At 37.8% G+C, this 17,803-nt stretch overlaps 1 protein-coding gene across 1 annotated transcript in view; it reads right to left on the bottom strand.

Moving 5' to 3' along the window:
* RECK (reversion inducing cysteine rich protein with kazal motifs) overlaps positions 1-17,803 on the bottom strand; it is a 1,724,192-nt gene that overhangs the window by 414,502 nt on the left and 1,291,887 nt on the right. Inside the window, exon 12 of the mRNA XM_044065108.1 lies at positions 6,868-7,004. Within this exon, the coding sequence (XP_043921043.1) occupies positions 6,868-7,004 (137 nt within the window). The remainder of the gene's footprint in view (positions 1-6,867; positions 7,005-17,803) is intronic.

The following is a 17,803-nucleotide window of genomic DNA, read 5'->3' on the forward strand; positions in this document are numbered from 1 at the left end:
AACTGGCTCATCTTTTTCCTTTTCATTTGAGTAGGATGACCCTGGAGAGAACATCTGCATTAGTCATCAGTATTTCCACAGCCAATGCCATGTAGTATCTACTTTTCAAGACATTCACTTAAAGGCACATGACACTTTAACAGTCAACAAAATGGTTTATAACAAGCTGTAGTGTTTCCAATAATGCTCTTAAGTGTGTCTATTAGTTTGTAGAACAGCAACACCAAGGGAACATTAATGAAAAGTAGCTTGCTTAAGAAGTCTGAAGGACCAGGCCTAGGTCCAGTGTCAAAGTAACAGAAAAATATTTTTCACAGACAAAAACAGAAAAGCACAAATTCATGAACAAAGTTAATGAGAGGCTAGATAAAAATATTCGCAAACATAAATATTCTGCTTGCATACATACACATTAGGAAATGTAACATGACTAAAATGTGAATAAGGGAAACACAGTCTGGTGTCATTTTCTTGCAAGCAATCAAGGAAAGCAACAAAGATGATCTGTAGAGCCTTGCATGCGTGATGCATGATGGGAAGGGGAGGGCTCCTGGCAGCCTGGCAAAGTGCTACCTGATAAGTGATAATAATGCCTGTAACATCAGTCTTGCTATTTTAAGAGACATACTTATAATAGCATGAGATTCTTGTTTTGGAAAGATTCCTGGAGGAAAACACATGAGGAGAAATTTTAGTTTTGTTCTTCGAAGACACAGTATAACAGCAGAAAACCTCAGGTTTTCCCATACAGGCACTGTCCTCTAATTCTATTATTTTTTGAAACATCTCTTCTTGTGCAGTCTCATATTCAGCCAGCCTAACGTTTAGAGAATATCAGTAACTTGGAAATTGACAAATATGGGATTACAAAGCAATAATTATATTTGTGAAAAAGGACAGAACAAGAAAATCTGGAAATATTGGACTTTTTTGGACTTTGTTAAACTTGTAGGGGACTCAAACATATGTCCTACTTCATGTCATTAATGTTTGGAAAAAATACTCAGAAGAGGGGAAAGGAGGGAGAAAGTTAACTGTAAGTAAAACAAAGTTTTTTCATAATAGTACTATTTAAACAGTGCATGATTTCCTTTGCATGTTATAAATTAAAGTTTTTTTCAGTTATGTTTAGTGTAATGGGGATACTAATGTAAATAGGTGCTCCTGTTTTTTCTTTTTTTTTTCTTTCTCCTAGTTCAGATTTAAGAAGTGTAGGTACTACATGTCCTCCCTGTGGTCGCACCTCCCTGTGGTCGCGTGGGTTTCCTCTGGGTGCTCCGGTTTCCTCCCACATCCTAAAGACATGCTGTAGGTGGATTGGACACTCTAAATTGGCCCTAGGTGTGAGTGCATGCATGTCTGTGCCTTCTGTGGAAGGTTGGGCGCCAGGCTGGCAACTCGACACTGTAAAACTCCACTGCCAATCATGAGCAGACAGGTGATCCGCTGTGGCGACCCCTAACCGGGAAAAGCCGAAAGAAGAAGAAGAAGAAGGTACTACAATGTAAAAAAAATCTGGTTAAAAGAGCATGACAAAAGAAAACTTAGTGTGCTTTTTCTCATTTTTGCATAGGGGAATGACTGGGTTAAGGCTGTTGGATTTATATAATAACAAGTTTTAAGAGAAAGCAAGTACATGAAAAGGAATATTGAATATTATAAAGCTTTTTTCTAGCAAACAGTTTTGTATTTGGTTCTTATGTCTGTAGTAGACAATCTAATAAAGAGAAATGGCTTGGAAAAAATGCTTGCTGAACATATTCAGGTGTTTTCCCGGCTAAGAGAGCTATAAACATAAGGCAAAACCAGACAGCACTTAATAGAATCACAGGGTCCACCATACATCTTAGCATGGATAATCTTTCATTTAATTTAGCTCAAGTCTGTGTGTGTGTGTGTGTGTGTGTGTGTGTGTGTGTGTGTGTGTGTGTGTGTGTGTGTATGTGTGTATGTCTCTCAGTTTGGAATGTCTGTTTCTATTAGGAGGGTAAAACTTCAATATTTGAAGATGTACATACTTTTGTATGTTATTATTAAGTTAATATGTTTTAGGGGGTATGGGTGTGTGTGTTATTTTTGTTTGAGAGTTTTCAATAAAACAAAAAGTTCTGCAAGATGTGACATAGGGTCAAATGGAGATGACAAACAATGAGATTAACCTGATAAACACTGCATGCATGTAACACAAAATATGGAACTAGACATTTAACAAAAAAACTGTAATAAATAAAAGGTGGGAATAACAATCCCTCAAGAATACGATTCTGTCTATACTGTCTTTAAACGTTAATGGTCTTGCAGATAAATGCAAAAAAGAAAGAGTAGTGTACTATATTAAAAAACGTAGACTGCAAATAGCTATGTTACAGGAGACATACTTGGAAAGAACTGAACACGTGAATTTGATAAAGAAAGGATTCAGGATGGTTATTTGGCAGAATATCTGGGGCAAAGAAAGAAAGGGGAGTACTTATATTAATTGGAAGAATAGCTACAATAGTAATAGAAGAGGATACAAATGACAATAATTGTAGATCTGTAGTACTAAGGGGCTTCTGCCAAGAGAGGAGGATTACACTGGCACGTATTTATATTCCACCTGAAACTGCTATAATGGAGCTTAAGAAAATTCTGAGAGTAAGGACTATTACTTATAGGTAGGGAGTGGAATTTGATTTCCAACAGTGAAGATACCTCTATGGGACCCAGAAGGGAAACTGTACAGAAGAGGATAGATTTTTAAAGACATTTATGAAAATATTTGGCATGGAAGATATGAATTCAGTACTAGGAGTTCAGAGTGAATTTACATATTATTCCCCTAGATACAAAAACTGGGCTAGACTAGTCAAAATTTACATTTAATAGGTACATTTAACTGAAGGTCTTGATACTCACCCAATAACTACTTCAGATCATGCACCACTAATAACTAAAATAAAAATACTTGGTAATGAAATAAAAGTAAGACACTGGCACTTTCCCACCAATCTGTTAAAAAGAGAGGAATTTAAGGAATGGCTATTGAAAATTATTCGGGAGGTATTAGAGAAGGTAGAAATTTCTTATGAAAATATGGCTAGAGAGTGGGATAAAATTAAAGTGGAATTTAAAAACAGGATGGAAATAAAAAGAGAGATATAGTTAAGAAGTAACAATAATTATTCAGAGGAGCTAAGAAATGGTAAAGTATTGCAAAATAGGGAGAATTTTACAGAATAAGAAGAGGAGCAACTGCAGAATGCTAAACAGAAAATAAGGGATTACCTTGATAACATGCATGACTTTAGAAAGATCGCTGTTAAGCAACTATTTTTTGATAATAACTCTAGAGCACAAAACTTTTAGCATAACTCAGGCAACAGTAGGTAGAAAGGGATGCCCCGCAGGCTTAAGATAATAAGGGATCCTGTAGAAGTATTAGAAATATTTGGAAATTCTATTAAAGTCCTTATAAAGCACAATAATATGGAAACGAAGAAAATGTACAAATGAAAATGTTTATGGAAGAATTAAATATGCCAAGGTTAGTGGTGGAGAAGTCTCAATTACTAACAAGACAGGAGGAGATGAGATAAAAATGGTGTCGTATAACCAATATACAGGAAAGAACCCAAGAATAAATGGTATTTCTGTGGAAGTTTGGAAGCTAAGACGGAAAAAAAACTGATAAAGATCTGGAAAAGTTTGTTTAACAGCATTTTAAGAGGAGGAGAAGTACCAACATCCTGGGAGAAAGAAGTAGTAGTAGCTGTAATACCTAAAGAGGGTTAAAGATCCATCAAATCCAACTTCATACAGGCCCATTTCAATACTAAATCATGATTATAAAGTGTTCATGTTTTTAATGGCTAAAAGAATGGCAAAAGTGATGCCAAAACTGATAGATATGGTTCACTGTGGTTTTGTGGACGGGAAGCAAACATTTGACAACATTAACAGGACAGTGATGATCCAGCGGGAAGCAGAATGTAAGAAAATACCACTGTTGTTGGTGGGTCTTGAGGAAGAGAAATCATTTGGCAAGAGTAAGCTTGGACCTTATGAGCAAAGCAATGGAAACATTTGCATTCCCTGAAAAAATTATAAGGTTGATTAGTAGGATGCATGAGGGATCGTTGGCGAAAATTAAAGTGAGTGAGGTCTTCTCTGATAATCTCTGTTTGAGCAGAGGAACTAGGCAGGGATGTTCTCTCTCTTATTTATTTACATTGTATTTAGAACCATTTGCAAACACAATAAGAGACTTATAAATTCAAGGATATGATTAGTATGGTAGTCAAGAAAAGCTGGCTTTATTTTCAGATAATATTATTTTGTACCTGACAAAACCAGAAAAAGACATTACAGTGTTGTGGAACATTTTGAGAGTTTCAGATCTTTTTGGGATACAAAATTATTGAAGCTAAAACAAAGGCAATAGCAGTAAATTATGTAGTCATGCATGAACTGGTTCAGGAACATCCATATTTATGGGGACATGATAAAATGAAATATTTAGGAGTATGGATTAAAATTATTCTAGTGTGGCAGCTAAGAATATGTGGGAGGAGTTGCTTAATTGGGATACCAAGCACTGATTTAATAAGTGAACTTCTTATACTGCACAGTTTGACATCATCCATGAAACAGCAGTGAGAATTCAGATTACTTAATGGAAGAGCTGGTGTTACTAGTTTTTTCAATAAGTAGTAGTAGTAATATTCCTGGGAAGGAAGTATTTATAGATACCAACAGAAATATTGAGATATAGTAAGAAAATACTATAAAAGATCCAAAGTATGTAGAGCTTTTCATTAAGTAATGGAATCATGTGATATAATAAAGGATGCACTAGGTAGTGCAAAGTGATGGAATACTTAATATAACTAATGCTGTAGAAAGTATAAGACAGAAGCGCTAAAAATTAAGTGAGGAAGTGATATAGATATAAGTAGATACATTCACTACTTTTTTAAAACTTGCTGTATAAAGGGAACCATCATATTTTATAAGTAAGAACAATTACTAAGCTTATCATTCAAGATAATAAAATTGCTAGCAATTTGGGGATTAGTTGCTTTAAGCGATTAAAAGGGGTTCAATCCATATAGCAATAAATTCTAGAATTCAATGAGTGGGAATAATGGGGAAGTTAATCACTTCCCACACAACACTGCCAAACTGCTTAAAAAGATGGAGATCCATTGAGCTTCTGCTGACAGAATACATTAAGGTGTAGTACAAGGAAGTAAGCAGATGTTCGGTCATAACACTGCCTAGTCAAGTAAATCGTCAGGAAGGAATCAGGTTAAAAAAGAAACTATAAAAGTTTAGATTAAATTATAATTGGCCAGCAGAGGATGCTAAGGTAATATTATTATTTCAATCTTACTATGAAAAAAAGTAATAAAAACACGCATTAAGGGAAAATGAAATAAGAAGTGTCAGCATGACATTCTACAGTCATATTTTATGAATGCAGAACAATCTAGTATGCATGTAGAAACCTAATTATGACTAGATTACAAACATTCACCCAGAGTAAGGAACTAGTATGCATTGAAATGCTTCACCAACAGAATTAAACGTTTGCTGAACAGTTGCCCTTGCCTGCTTCAGTGACAAGAACTGCACTTGTAGCATTACAGAACCTAGGGCAAAAAATGCCAGTCTGTGAAAAGAAAAACGTCAGCAATGGAGTACTTATCTGGAAGTAGGTTGGCAGTATCTCTGGAAAAACGAGCCAACAGATGGACTGCAAACATTTAAAAAAACGGAGCATTCTATTGCACTGCATGGTTAGATGCACAAATGTTTTGACTTTTCTTTCTTTAGAGAGAACTGAAGATGATGTCAGTTGGCTGGGGATGACAGAAAGATTCTGGGGATTGAGTTGATTGTAAGACAGGAAGACCAAAGAATCGGTACTGCACCAGCGAGTATGAAGAACATCTGATGAGAGAAACTGCTGGATATATTATGACCAACATCAAGATGTAGTAGGGATGCAGGCCCCTAAATAGAACTGCCTCCAAATCAAACACAGGTGTGCCATAAAATGATTTGATAATTTGCATGACCTATTGACTGAGTGGGACTAGAAGATCAGGCAGTTCTGCTCAGCGGGTCTTATTTGGTTCAGAGAGAGTGAATAAGTATTACTATCAGTAAATGCTTCCTACTAAACCAACCACTGTTGGTCTGGGAAATGCCATTTGAGTGTTGTGGGGGCAACAAGGTAATAATGAAGATGAGTGAAACAGCAAGTCACCAGCAAAACTGTTGTTATATACCTGGTAGCAATGCCATGATTACTCAGTTCTTTGTGTTTGCACATAAGTGTGTAGGACTAAGATGGTTTCAGTTATACAAACACAGGATTCTGAGGTAGTTGGAAATTAGTACTGGGGCTTTAAAAGGTGATATCTAATTTTCAATTGCCAGTAAATCAACTTAGAATAAATGTATATACAGACTGTCTTGACATTTCAAGCTTCGCTGTAAGATAAATGGACACAAAATTTATTATGGTAGAACACAGACTAGATATCTACAGTAAGTAATGAATTTACTATACCATATATTGTAACACCTCTCCCAATTAACTGTCATTAAACTGTATTATGAAAACACATGCACTTGTCACACACAAACACTTCTATTGTCCAATAAATGAGGACACAATCTGTTTTTCATCCATGACCAATGCAGGGAGAAAAATAACCATAAGAGGCACTGTACCTGCTCATTAAGTCACATATTCATGTATTTGGGCAAGGAAAGTACAATTTATTATTATACTACTGAATTATTAGGGCTGTAAAAAATTATGGAATCCACCATAACTTTATTGCTGTCATTCACTAAATTCATGAGAATACTTACTCAGATACCTCTCAAGAGGGATACAGTTCTCCATGTCATCAATAGGTGACAAGAGCTCACAAATTGTTTCAGCTGATTGTCCTTCTGGAAATCTACTAAGATCTCCACACTTCGTAAGAATGTTCACACAATCCGATCTTGAATAGCAAACAGAAATTAACAAAATCAGAAATTATATCTCAACAGTGACTTACAAATATATACATCCATGAAAAAGCAAAGTACATGAAGACAGTACATTAAAGCTTCAAACAACATTGATTGTAAAATTATGAAATATAAAAAAATGTATGGAATCTAACAATCCCCAATAGCAAATACTTCAGATTTTAAATACAATGTTTGAGCTTGTTTTTCTACTACCTTGTTAATTATCCACAATCTATGTTTCCTAGCACGAAGTTGTCTAACCATGCAAAAATGGAATATTAAGAAAGATGCCATTAGTGCATTTGTCACTGTAACATCAATAAATGGCTCCTTTGAGGACTTTGGTGGTGACCTTTGGTTATTAGACATCAAGATGCTGTTACAGTCCTGGTAGAACAGCATACAGCATACCTGTGAATATGTACACTACAACAAAATTCTGTAATTAGGAAATTCGTTTCACTGAAGCAGGTAATCATACTGAGGGTCACAGAGTGAATTCTGACTTAGGGAAACAAAACCACACACACAGACACAGACACACACACACACACACACACACACACACACACACACACACACACACACACACACACACACACACACACACATACACGCGCACGCACATGTACTCACGCGACACACACAAAACTGCTCAAAATGAATTTGACAAATTGAATATAAGAAAATGAATGGATAACCGGGCCTAGTACCGCCCGGTTTAAACACAAGAACTGTAGAAATATAAGAAAAGATAACAATACTATTACTATTAAATTCTTGTGTTGAGGATTAGTAAGGTAATTTCAAGTGGGTAGTTACACTCAAAAATACTGAGGGTTTGTTTTTTGCTCAACTATTATCCAAAGTTCAAATGTTATATACTTATTTATTTATTTACAAATCTGATAGCTGGGTAAGTGCTCTGCTCCAAGGACTCTTTCCAAGTACAATCCAGAACAACTGGCAATAGAAAACAATGTACAATTAAATTAACAAACAATAATAATTACAAGAACAGATCTAGTAAATACTTTGATAATCAAAATTTACACAATAGCAATAATACCAAATATCTGAAATGAAGTGTTCATGGCAAAAATACTGAAGGTAGCATATATGAAAATATACAAAAATGAGGCATATAGTCGCAGTCAGAATGGTGAAGAGGAGTTTTAGTGGTAAGAGAGAAGTATAGTTAAGTGAGAAGTAGAACAGAGAAGCTCAAACAAGCTTACTTTCGAGGGATCATGCTTCCTACAGACCTTTCATGCCCTATTCTTGAGATTTATTAGGTTGTCAAGAAACTCTAAGATTGAATACAGTGCTCCTTCTTAGTGCCCACCAACTACCCTCTGTACTGTGGTTTTGTACTGACCATGCTAAATGCGAATGAGGAAATAGTGCTGAAGTGTAATAATAGTGATGGAGCTTTTTTAACACAGTTTGTTAAGTGCTTTCTGACTCTAATCATGGATGGTGAATTCTGTTTAAGAGTAGACGTATCTGGGGGTATATCATCCTCAAGGGTATACTAGAATGTTTGTTGCTGCAACATACGTGAAAACCAAAAACGAAAAAGACACACAAAAGAGCTTCTTCCACTGGAAATTTAATGAACGATCTGGTACCTCGGCAATTCGCCTTCAAAGGATCACAGTTCAATAGATTTCAGCATCAACTTTATATACCATTTAAACAATCAATTATTCAATTAATCAAGTGATGCAATCTCTATTAAGAAAAAAATTTCACCTTAAAGTGATCTCAAAAACAAAATATATGCATGCTTTCAAGACATTTTAAACAGACTTCATTTGAAACAATTAAATCCAACAATGATTACAAAAAAGCTTATGAAAGTTGAAATAAATATTATTATAATACATAAATAAATAAATATATAAATTCATAAACATATGAAATAAATATAAATATATAAATAAATATACTTAATATTTAATGTTTGAATATATATACTAGAATGTTTCCCCTACAGATCAGATAGTGCATATAACAGTGTTGGTCAGCTATTTGTTTTCTCCGTACAGTCAGTTTCAGAACATTTAAAACCTCCAATATCTGCTAGAAGTCTATATTACACAGAACAGTAGCTCAAATTTCCCAGAGAAGAAAAAGGAGAACATCTGACAATCATTACATTTGTACCCATCTCAACTGCACCTTAAATAACCGGTATACACTTCTGAATCTCAGATGCTAAAGTCATAAGTACAAATCTAGCTTCTGTGTTGTGTTAACCCACCCAGAAAACCATAATACCATAGTCTATGGATGCACTTCAGTAACACTGAGCTCTAAAACACTCACCAGCTCATAGCCTGTCACTCGACCATGACAGTCTTAGCAGAGTAATGGATCTCCTTCAGGTTAATTAAGAAGTGGTAAAATACCTGTATAAATGCAACAGCACACACACAAACACACACACACACACACACACACACACACACACACACACACACACACACACACACACACACACACACACACACCACTGTCACTTAACACAAGACACAAAACAGATAGCTCTGTGATCACTTTTCAATGGGCAAACTGTAAGCACTGCTATTTGTGTTTGTTGCATCATGCTGCCTATTATACCATTCTGCAAAGACCAACAACAAAAGCAAATATGGAAAGAGGATCTCCTTCCAGAATGAAATAATGATAGATGATGGGAAGGCAGACAAACTCAAGTGCATTAATCGTACTAACAATATAATTATACAAGACTCTGGCTTCATATTACAAGTATGTTATTCAAAACAGCAAATTGCCATGCCCCAAAAAGTTATTCACACCTCACAGAACACAATATTTAATAACCACCTTGGTGATCTAGCCTGGACAAGTAATATGAAAGAGTATACTTGGATACACAATGGGTGACTATCCAGCAGTTTTCACAACATGATAATGAGACTGTGTCCATACTTAAAACAAAATAAATCCACAAATCAATTTCAAAATACCATGTCTGTGGCTTGTCTTAGAAATTCTACAAAGCCTATGACAAGTCAATAAATCTCCCCCAAAAAAGTAATTTTCAGCACACATAAGTATGCTTCAAAAGCAGAAATAATTTTCATTTAACATATAACATGAAAGTGTATAATCGTTCTGTTTTTCTGTAGCATTAGCTGCTTTTATGTGTGCTTATATGTAAGCATTAACAGAAAATAAGAGGTGTGGACTAAGAACAGATTCAGGTGTACTCTAAGGTATAAAGCAGTTTTACAAACTGATGTAATGGTTAAGGTGTTTGTCTTACAAACACAAGGTGCACGGTTTGAGTCTCACAAGGGATAATTGGCTAGGCTTAAAATGGCTCGCAAGGGCAGTTAGCTTAGTACTAATCTATGAATCTATGTGCTTCTCGGTCTGCTGTTATCATGACAAAAGCTAAACTTTGGTGTGTAAAATGTGTATTTACAAAATGGGTCCTCCTGCAGAAACAAATAGTAAACAAATTATCACATTCAGTACAGGTGACATGTTACCTCAACAGCAACAAACGAGTATTACTTCAGATTCCAAGATATTTTGATCTTCCTGTATTTTGTATTTCAAAATCATAATTTGTATGGCTTTGAAATAACAATAAAAATATTTTCTTACACGTCATTTCCCCAGATATGTAGTAATCATATTGAAGCTTGCATGATATAGGGGAGTTTAATAATTTTACATCAGTTGAATTAAAATTGTAGAATCCAGTGAATGGGCTGTTGTTAGATAGGACTAAAGGAAATGAAAGATTGAAGACCTAAGAAGGAAGAAATGGAAACCACTAATATGTGATGGAGACTTACAGAAAGTCCTTCCAAGAAGGTATTTTTCTGTTAAAGACTTGTAAATATAGTATAAGAGCATTTGTAAGGTACACATTATATCCCTAGTAAGTAATATACAGTGGCAAACCAGCCATCTAATTATATCTGGAACATGTCCATGTTTGTGCATTTACAGAGACTTGGTTTAAATGTAAAGAAAGCACTCCATCTATACAGTGGTGGTGCCTCCCTATTTGTTATGGACTACATCTCATCTACAAAGATTCCCAGTGACCAGCAAACTGAGCTCCTAGAACATCAATTTGTCATAAACAAGTAAAATGGGCAGCTTGTAGCATATTATAAAACCCCCTCCACACACCCCAAATGTTGAGATTATCTAAAATGTTATCTGAAGCTTCCAGGAATAATCAACTCCATAATCCTAACACAGTTCAATTACCTTGACATAAGTTCAAGTACTTGTACCTCTAACAGATTTTTGGATCTGGAGAATACAAATTTCCTATATCAAACAGTGACCATACTAGAGGCCAAAATATTATTGATCTAGTCCTCAAAAATACTGCAGATACCTGTTTTACTCACTAGTCACTCTCTTTCTCCAGTAAAGAGGGACTATAAACTTGTAACATTTCCTGTCAAAACCATTATACGCCCAGTAATCTAATCTCTGAATTTAAGAATTACAAAAGGGTGAACTGTGCACAATTACATGATGAGATCTCTATATTCACCAAAGACATCACCACCTCTGACACCGACACACCTGTCAATTTAACCAAAAGGCTTTGTGCCCACTTAGGCAAATGCATCGATCTAGCAGTCCCTATTAGAGTGAAATACACTGGGATAGTTAAAATCAATCCCCCAATGGTCCACCAACATACATAACATTTGTAAGATGAGGAAATGCTCCTTAAACTGTTGAGTAAGGCGGGACCTCCTCAGAAAGAAGATAGTATAAAGAAATATCACAAAGAAATTGAAAGGCACGATAAGGAGAATTAAAACAACTTATGAATGGAGGTTAGTTTCTGAAGTGAAGAGCAAGTAAAAGACCTTCCTTAACAACATTAGAGAAACGAGGAATAGTACTCAGCATTGCTTTGATATCCTCAATAGGGCCCTGAATTCTAACCCCAGTAACAATGTAAATATACTAGCTAACATGTTTACCACAAAATTCATACCAGAAACCCCTATTCAAACACCAGTCATTCCAGAATCCCTTATACCCCCATCATCACTAAGGAACATGCTCTTAAGGTGTTATCAAAGACCCAGAACACTTCCTCCATGGGACCTGACAGCATCCTTGGGTGCTTAACAAATAGCATCAAAAAGGCCTCGCTGAACCTCTCCTCAGACTGTTTAAGCTAAGCTTAGCTGCAGGCTATGTTCCCAAATCCTCATGCATTGCTGTAGTTATGCCCCTCCACATTAGTGGCCCAACCTCAGACACTGGACATTACAGACCAATCAGCTTTATAAGTCTTAAAAGTAAAGCTGCAGAACACATCATGACCAATCACATTAATTATGATATCATAAATCTCATTAGGCTTGACCCACAACAATATGGCTTTGTCAGATGGAGATCTTGCCTCTTATATCTTGTCAACTTCTTTGAGAGAGCTGCACAAGCTGTTAACAGTGGTTATGCTGTTTAACTCATATTTTTGGTGTGTTCCTCATAAAATGTGTGTTTTTCTGGCAAATCACTGGGATGATCTGAGGACTGAAGTCACTAAATAATGACATATATTTCAGTTTCAGACTCCAGATCCTTCACAAAATGTACGTTAACACAAACCTTGCTACTCTGGTGACTTTCTAAATTTATAAGAGCAATAATTAAAATCTGTCCCTATTTTTGAGCCTTTGTCCCCCCATTTTGTCAGGCTTTGCCCAGATTTTTACACTAAGAGGTTGAGAGAGGTATGATTCAGTACAATCCTCTATGCAGAAATTGTGAACAAAATATCAGCCTTAAACATAAAACTTATGTGAAAAGATTGATAGGCAACTGGCTAAAAGATAGAATCCACACACTTTGTGTGGCAGATGCCTTTCATATAGTTCAAGCTTATCCACTGTAGTCCCCTAAGACTCTGTATGGGGTTATTTCTTATTCAGCATGTACTTTGCTGATTTCACAACAGATATGCAGGACCCCTAGTTATCCAAATTTAAAGATGACTGCACACTGAGTGGAATTGCCAAGATGCACTCGGGTATCTCTACCCTTTAGAAAGCAGCTGTCTTAGTTAATACGCAGTGTACAGATACTGGGCTGAAACTGAATGTGAAAAAAGTGTAGTATTGCTTAATTCAGAAAACAACCTCCTTCATAACATACAGTACAGACAATACTCCTTTACTGAAAGCAACTGTTGTCAAGGACTTGGGCACATGGGTGGAGAGTTTCATGTAGCAACTGTAGTCAGGAAATCCATCGACTCAGCATGACTAACAGCCAAAGGTACTTTATCTAAATCCAGAAATCTCATCTTTCCCATATATTCAACACTGACAAGACCCACTCAAGAGTGTAATGCCCTCTTTGGTTTGTACCTCACTCAGCATATCAACAAACTTAAAAAGACCCAAAGGTTCCTTACTAAAAAGATATCTGGTCTAAAGAACTTCAATTACTAGGACAAGCTGGAAGCCCTGTCCCTGTACTGTCCAATAGTCTCCTGAGGGGGATCTGTGCCTCACTTACCATGCAATTATAGATTTGGTGGTCCTTTACCTTCTATATCTCAGTAAGTCTAACAGCTTCGCTAACACTAGAACCAGAGATCTGAAGATCCACCTGCAGATAAAAAGAACATAACAGAGAAATAAATGATTCACCTAATACCTCTCTTGTTACTGGAATAAACTTCCACTCCAGGCTAAGCAAAGTAATTCAATATCTTCCTTCAAAAAAAAAAAAAAAACTGGATGACTTGGTGGGTACCCTCATATTTAACCCATTGCTTACCATCCTTTCCATCCTTGCAAAAGGGGTGAAGCCTGACAGTGGGTAATGACAAGCCATTCATTTTCATTAAAATAAAATAACATTGAATCACCTACAACTCATATGAATCCAGGGACATAAATGTGCATGAGAGAAGTAAACTGAAAAACACAGCTATGATCATTATTTCTTTGACTTTGAGCAGTGTCCAAACAACTGAGGTTTATAGAGCATATCACTAACTTTTGAGGGTGGAGTAAGGAGTTAGGCTGTGCATCTGTGTATAAAGGAAAACACAAGATGGTTGCTAAATGATAACTGTTATATGATAACTGAAATGATCTGTCAAAGAGGACCTGTCCAAGAGGTGCAGGGCACATGTTTGACAGCAACAAGTTCAAACACATTACATGGCCATTATTTCCTGAACGTTCACTACAGTCTCTTATCAGAGAAGTGCATAGAACATGGCTATCTTTTTGGTGGAGGTAGGACATGTGAAAGCACAGGCCAGTTACATGATCTGTGTTAACCAGTTACTGCTATGGTTTATCACAGAGATGCACAACATTACTATGAGTGCAATAAGCTGAAGTTCATCTCTAAGTCTATTAGTTCTTTCACTGTGATCACTGGCAGACATCCAAGGTTTACATAGAAAGTGTCTGTTTTTGAGGCATGAGGGTAGAGAGTAAATATGTGTGTTAAAGCAATGGAAGCATGGTCACTGTTAAATAATCACTGCTGTGGCTTATCAAAGTGGGGCAGTTAATATACCAAAATCAAAAAGCTTAAATATGTTGTTGTGGCCATTATTTTTCTCACTTTCATCACAGTTATGCAAAAGAGGTATACACAGAAAGTCAGTATCTTTGGGGTGGGAAGGTAGGCTACATATGAAGGTAAAATAGAAGTTATGTTCTTACCATAACGTTCCATGTTAGTTGTCTTCTTCTCGCCTTCTTCTTGCTGGATGGGTTCGGAGCCGACCTCGGCTCCGACTCGGCCACTCTAAAGCTCGAGAGTTGGTTCCACCGGCTCGAGGCTCCCCTTATATCCCACAATGCTAGGCGAGAGTTACCTCAGATCTCGTTTGTAAGCTAACCCCAGCTTAAGATAGTAACAGTATAAAACAGAATAACTATAACAGAGACCACCTCTAACAACAGGGAGAAGAAGGGTGACCTACATCCTGAAACAAGAAATATGCATAATAGCATATAGCTAAGAAAGAGGTGGTGGAAAGAGAGGTCACGATCACAACTCCTCTAGGTCTGTCCAGGCCAGGGGGAAGGAGGGTGGGACGCAAGAAGAAGGCGAGAAGAAGACAACTAACATGGAACGTTATGGTAAGAACATAACTTCTATATGTTAAGTTGTCTATCTCGCCTTCATTCTTGCTGGATGGGACCACGTCCCTAGCACCTTGTCCCGGGTGGCCTAACGGAACAGACTCCTGAGAACAGTGGAACCAAAATTAGCTCTATGCCTAGAAGCTAAATCCAACTTATAATGGGAAATAAAAGTGTGAGGAGTAGCCCAAGTAGCCGCTGCACAGATGGTGTCAATAGGCAGTCTGTCTTGGAAGGCTAGAGAAGTAGCCAAAGCTCTGGTGGAATGGGCTTTAGGCTTATTAGGCAGTTTTTTGTGTCTAATCTCATAAACAAGGGTAATCAGAGATGTTAGCCATCTGGATAAAGATACCTTTGAAACTGGAAGTCCCTTTCTGCTTTCCGCAAAGGAGACAAACAGCTGATCAGATTTTCTGAATTGTTTCGTCCTGTCCAAGTAGTACCTTAATTGACGATGAACATCCAGACAGTGTAATTTTGTTCAGACCTATTTGAATACTCCGGAAAAAGACAGGGAGGTCAATGCACTGGTTTAGATTTGATGTTGAAACCACCTTAGGCAAAAAGGATGGGTTAGTTCGTAAGGAAACTCTGTCCTTATGGAACACAAGGTAAGGAGAACGACAACTGAGTGCTTGAAGTTCTGAAATTCTTCTAGCTGATGTGATAGCCACCAGAAAGAGAGTTTTCCATGATAATAACTTTAAGGAACATGAAGCTGCAGGTTCGAAGGGGAAAGAATCAACGAAGCAAGAACTAAATTTAGGTCCCAAGGAGAAGGAGGATTTCTTACAGGAGGTCTGAGCAGAAAAACTCCTTTCAAAAAGGCTTTGCAGAGTTTGTGGGACATTAGGGCGGATTCAGAAATACCCACATGGAAATTAGAAATAGCTGCCAATTGAACCTTAAGAGTAGATGGAGATGAACCTGCATGGAAGAGTTCAGCAAGAAAATCGAGGACTAGTTGGATGGAAGCGGTGAAAGGATCTATGTCCTTTCCTTGTGCCCAATATGAAAATCGTTTCCACTTACTCAAATAAATCTTTCGAGTGGAAGATTTATGGGAAGCTATCAAAATATCTCTAACAGAGTGAGATAATTGAGGAAGCCTGGCTACGGTTGGAAGTGGAGGAACCAAGCAGTGAGGTTCAGAGAGGGGAGGGAGCGATGAAACTGACCCGACTGATGGATCAAAAGATCTGGAACTAGGTCCAGATTCCACGGTCGCTCAAAAGAAATCGATGCAGAAAGGGGAACCACACTTGTCGAGGCCAGTAAGGAGCAATGAGGATCAATGAGGCCTTCTGAGCGATAGCTTTCTGTATTACTTGAGAGATCAGTGGGAAAGGAGGAAATGCATACAGAAGTCCCGGGCCAAACTTGGACTAGCGTCCCTGCTGGGTTGGCCTGGTAAAGGAAATAGAGTGAAGTATTCTCTGCACTTGCTGTTTTGGGGAGTAGCAAAAAGATCGCAGCAAGGCTGACCCCACTTGAGAAATATCTCTCTCACTACAGAGTCTTTCAGAGACCACTCGTGAGGCATGAGTATAGCTCTGCTCAACTTGTCCGCAATGTGATTGGACTTCCGGGATGTGCGTTGCTATCAGAAAACGCTGAGAAGAAATCGCCCATTGCCACAGTCTGAGTGCTTCTCGACACAGGGGTATGATCTGGTTCCGCCTTGTTTGTTGATGTGCCACACTACACACATGTTGTCTGTCTGGATTGCAGTCGTTCCCAAGGGAAGAGAGTGTTGAAGGGCTTGCAACGCTAAAAGCACTGCTCTCATCTCCAGAACATTTATGTGCAAGTGGCATTCGCTTGGTTGCCATGTGCCCTGGACTGTCCTGCCCTGATAATGCCCCCCACCCGATCAGGGAGGCATCCGTTGTCAGAGTAGCAACCGGAGGAGGTGGAACAAATGGTCTCCCCAACAGGAGCTGGGGAAGACATCCACCAGATGAGATGTTTTATGCACGCTTGCGTGAACATAATGGTGTGAGACATTGGAAGTTCCTGGTATGACCATTGAGAAAAGAGCATCCACTGAAGGATCCGCATGTGGTATCTGGCCAATGGAAGGAGGGTATGGCGCTGCCATGATTCCCAACACCTTTAGAACTAACCTGGCTTTGGCTCTGTTGTTGTTGAGAAGTAGTGATACCAATTTTGAATGTCTGATATCCTTTGGTTCGTTAGTGTTGCAGACATGTTTACAGTATCTAATTTGCGCCTATGTAGGTAATAGTACGACAAGGCGACAAAACAGACTTTTCGCAATTTATTGAGATACCCAGTTTTTGACAGACGAAAAGTGTAATCTCTGGCCATCAGAAGGAGATGCTTGGTGGGAGCTGTGAGGAGCCAGTCGTCCAAACATCGAAACACCTGGAATCCTTGTCGTCTCAGGTGAGAAGCTACCACTGCCATGCATTTGGTAAACACCGGGGCAGTGGTGAGACCAAAGGGCAGGGCCCTGAATTGAAAATGACTGGTTCCCAGCCTGAAGCGGAGGAATCTTCTGGAGCGCCTGTTCATTTTATGTGATAGTACGCGTCCTGAAGGTCTATAGAGCACATCCAGTTTCCTTTTCCCAACAGGGGAAGAATGGATTGCAGCGTGACCATCCAAAATCTTGTTTTCTT

The sequence above is a fragment of the Protopterus annectens genome, chromosome 3.part0 (genome assembly GCF_019279795.1).
Source record: "Protopterus annectens isolate FY-2018-M chromosome 3.part0, PAN1.0, whole genome shotgun sequence".
Taxonomy (NCBI): Eukaryota; Metazoa; Chordata; order Ceratodontiformes; family Protopteridae; genus Protopterus; species Protopterus annectens.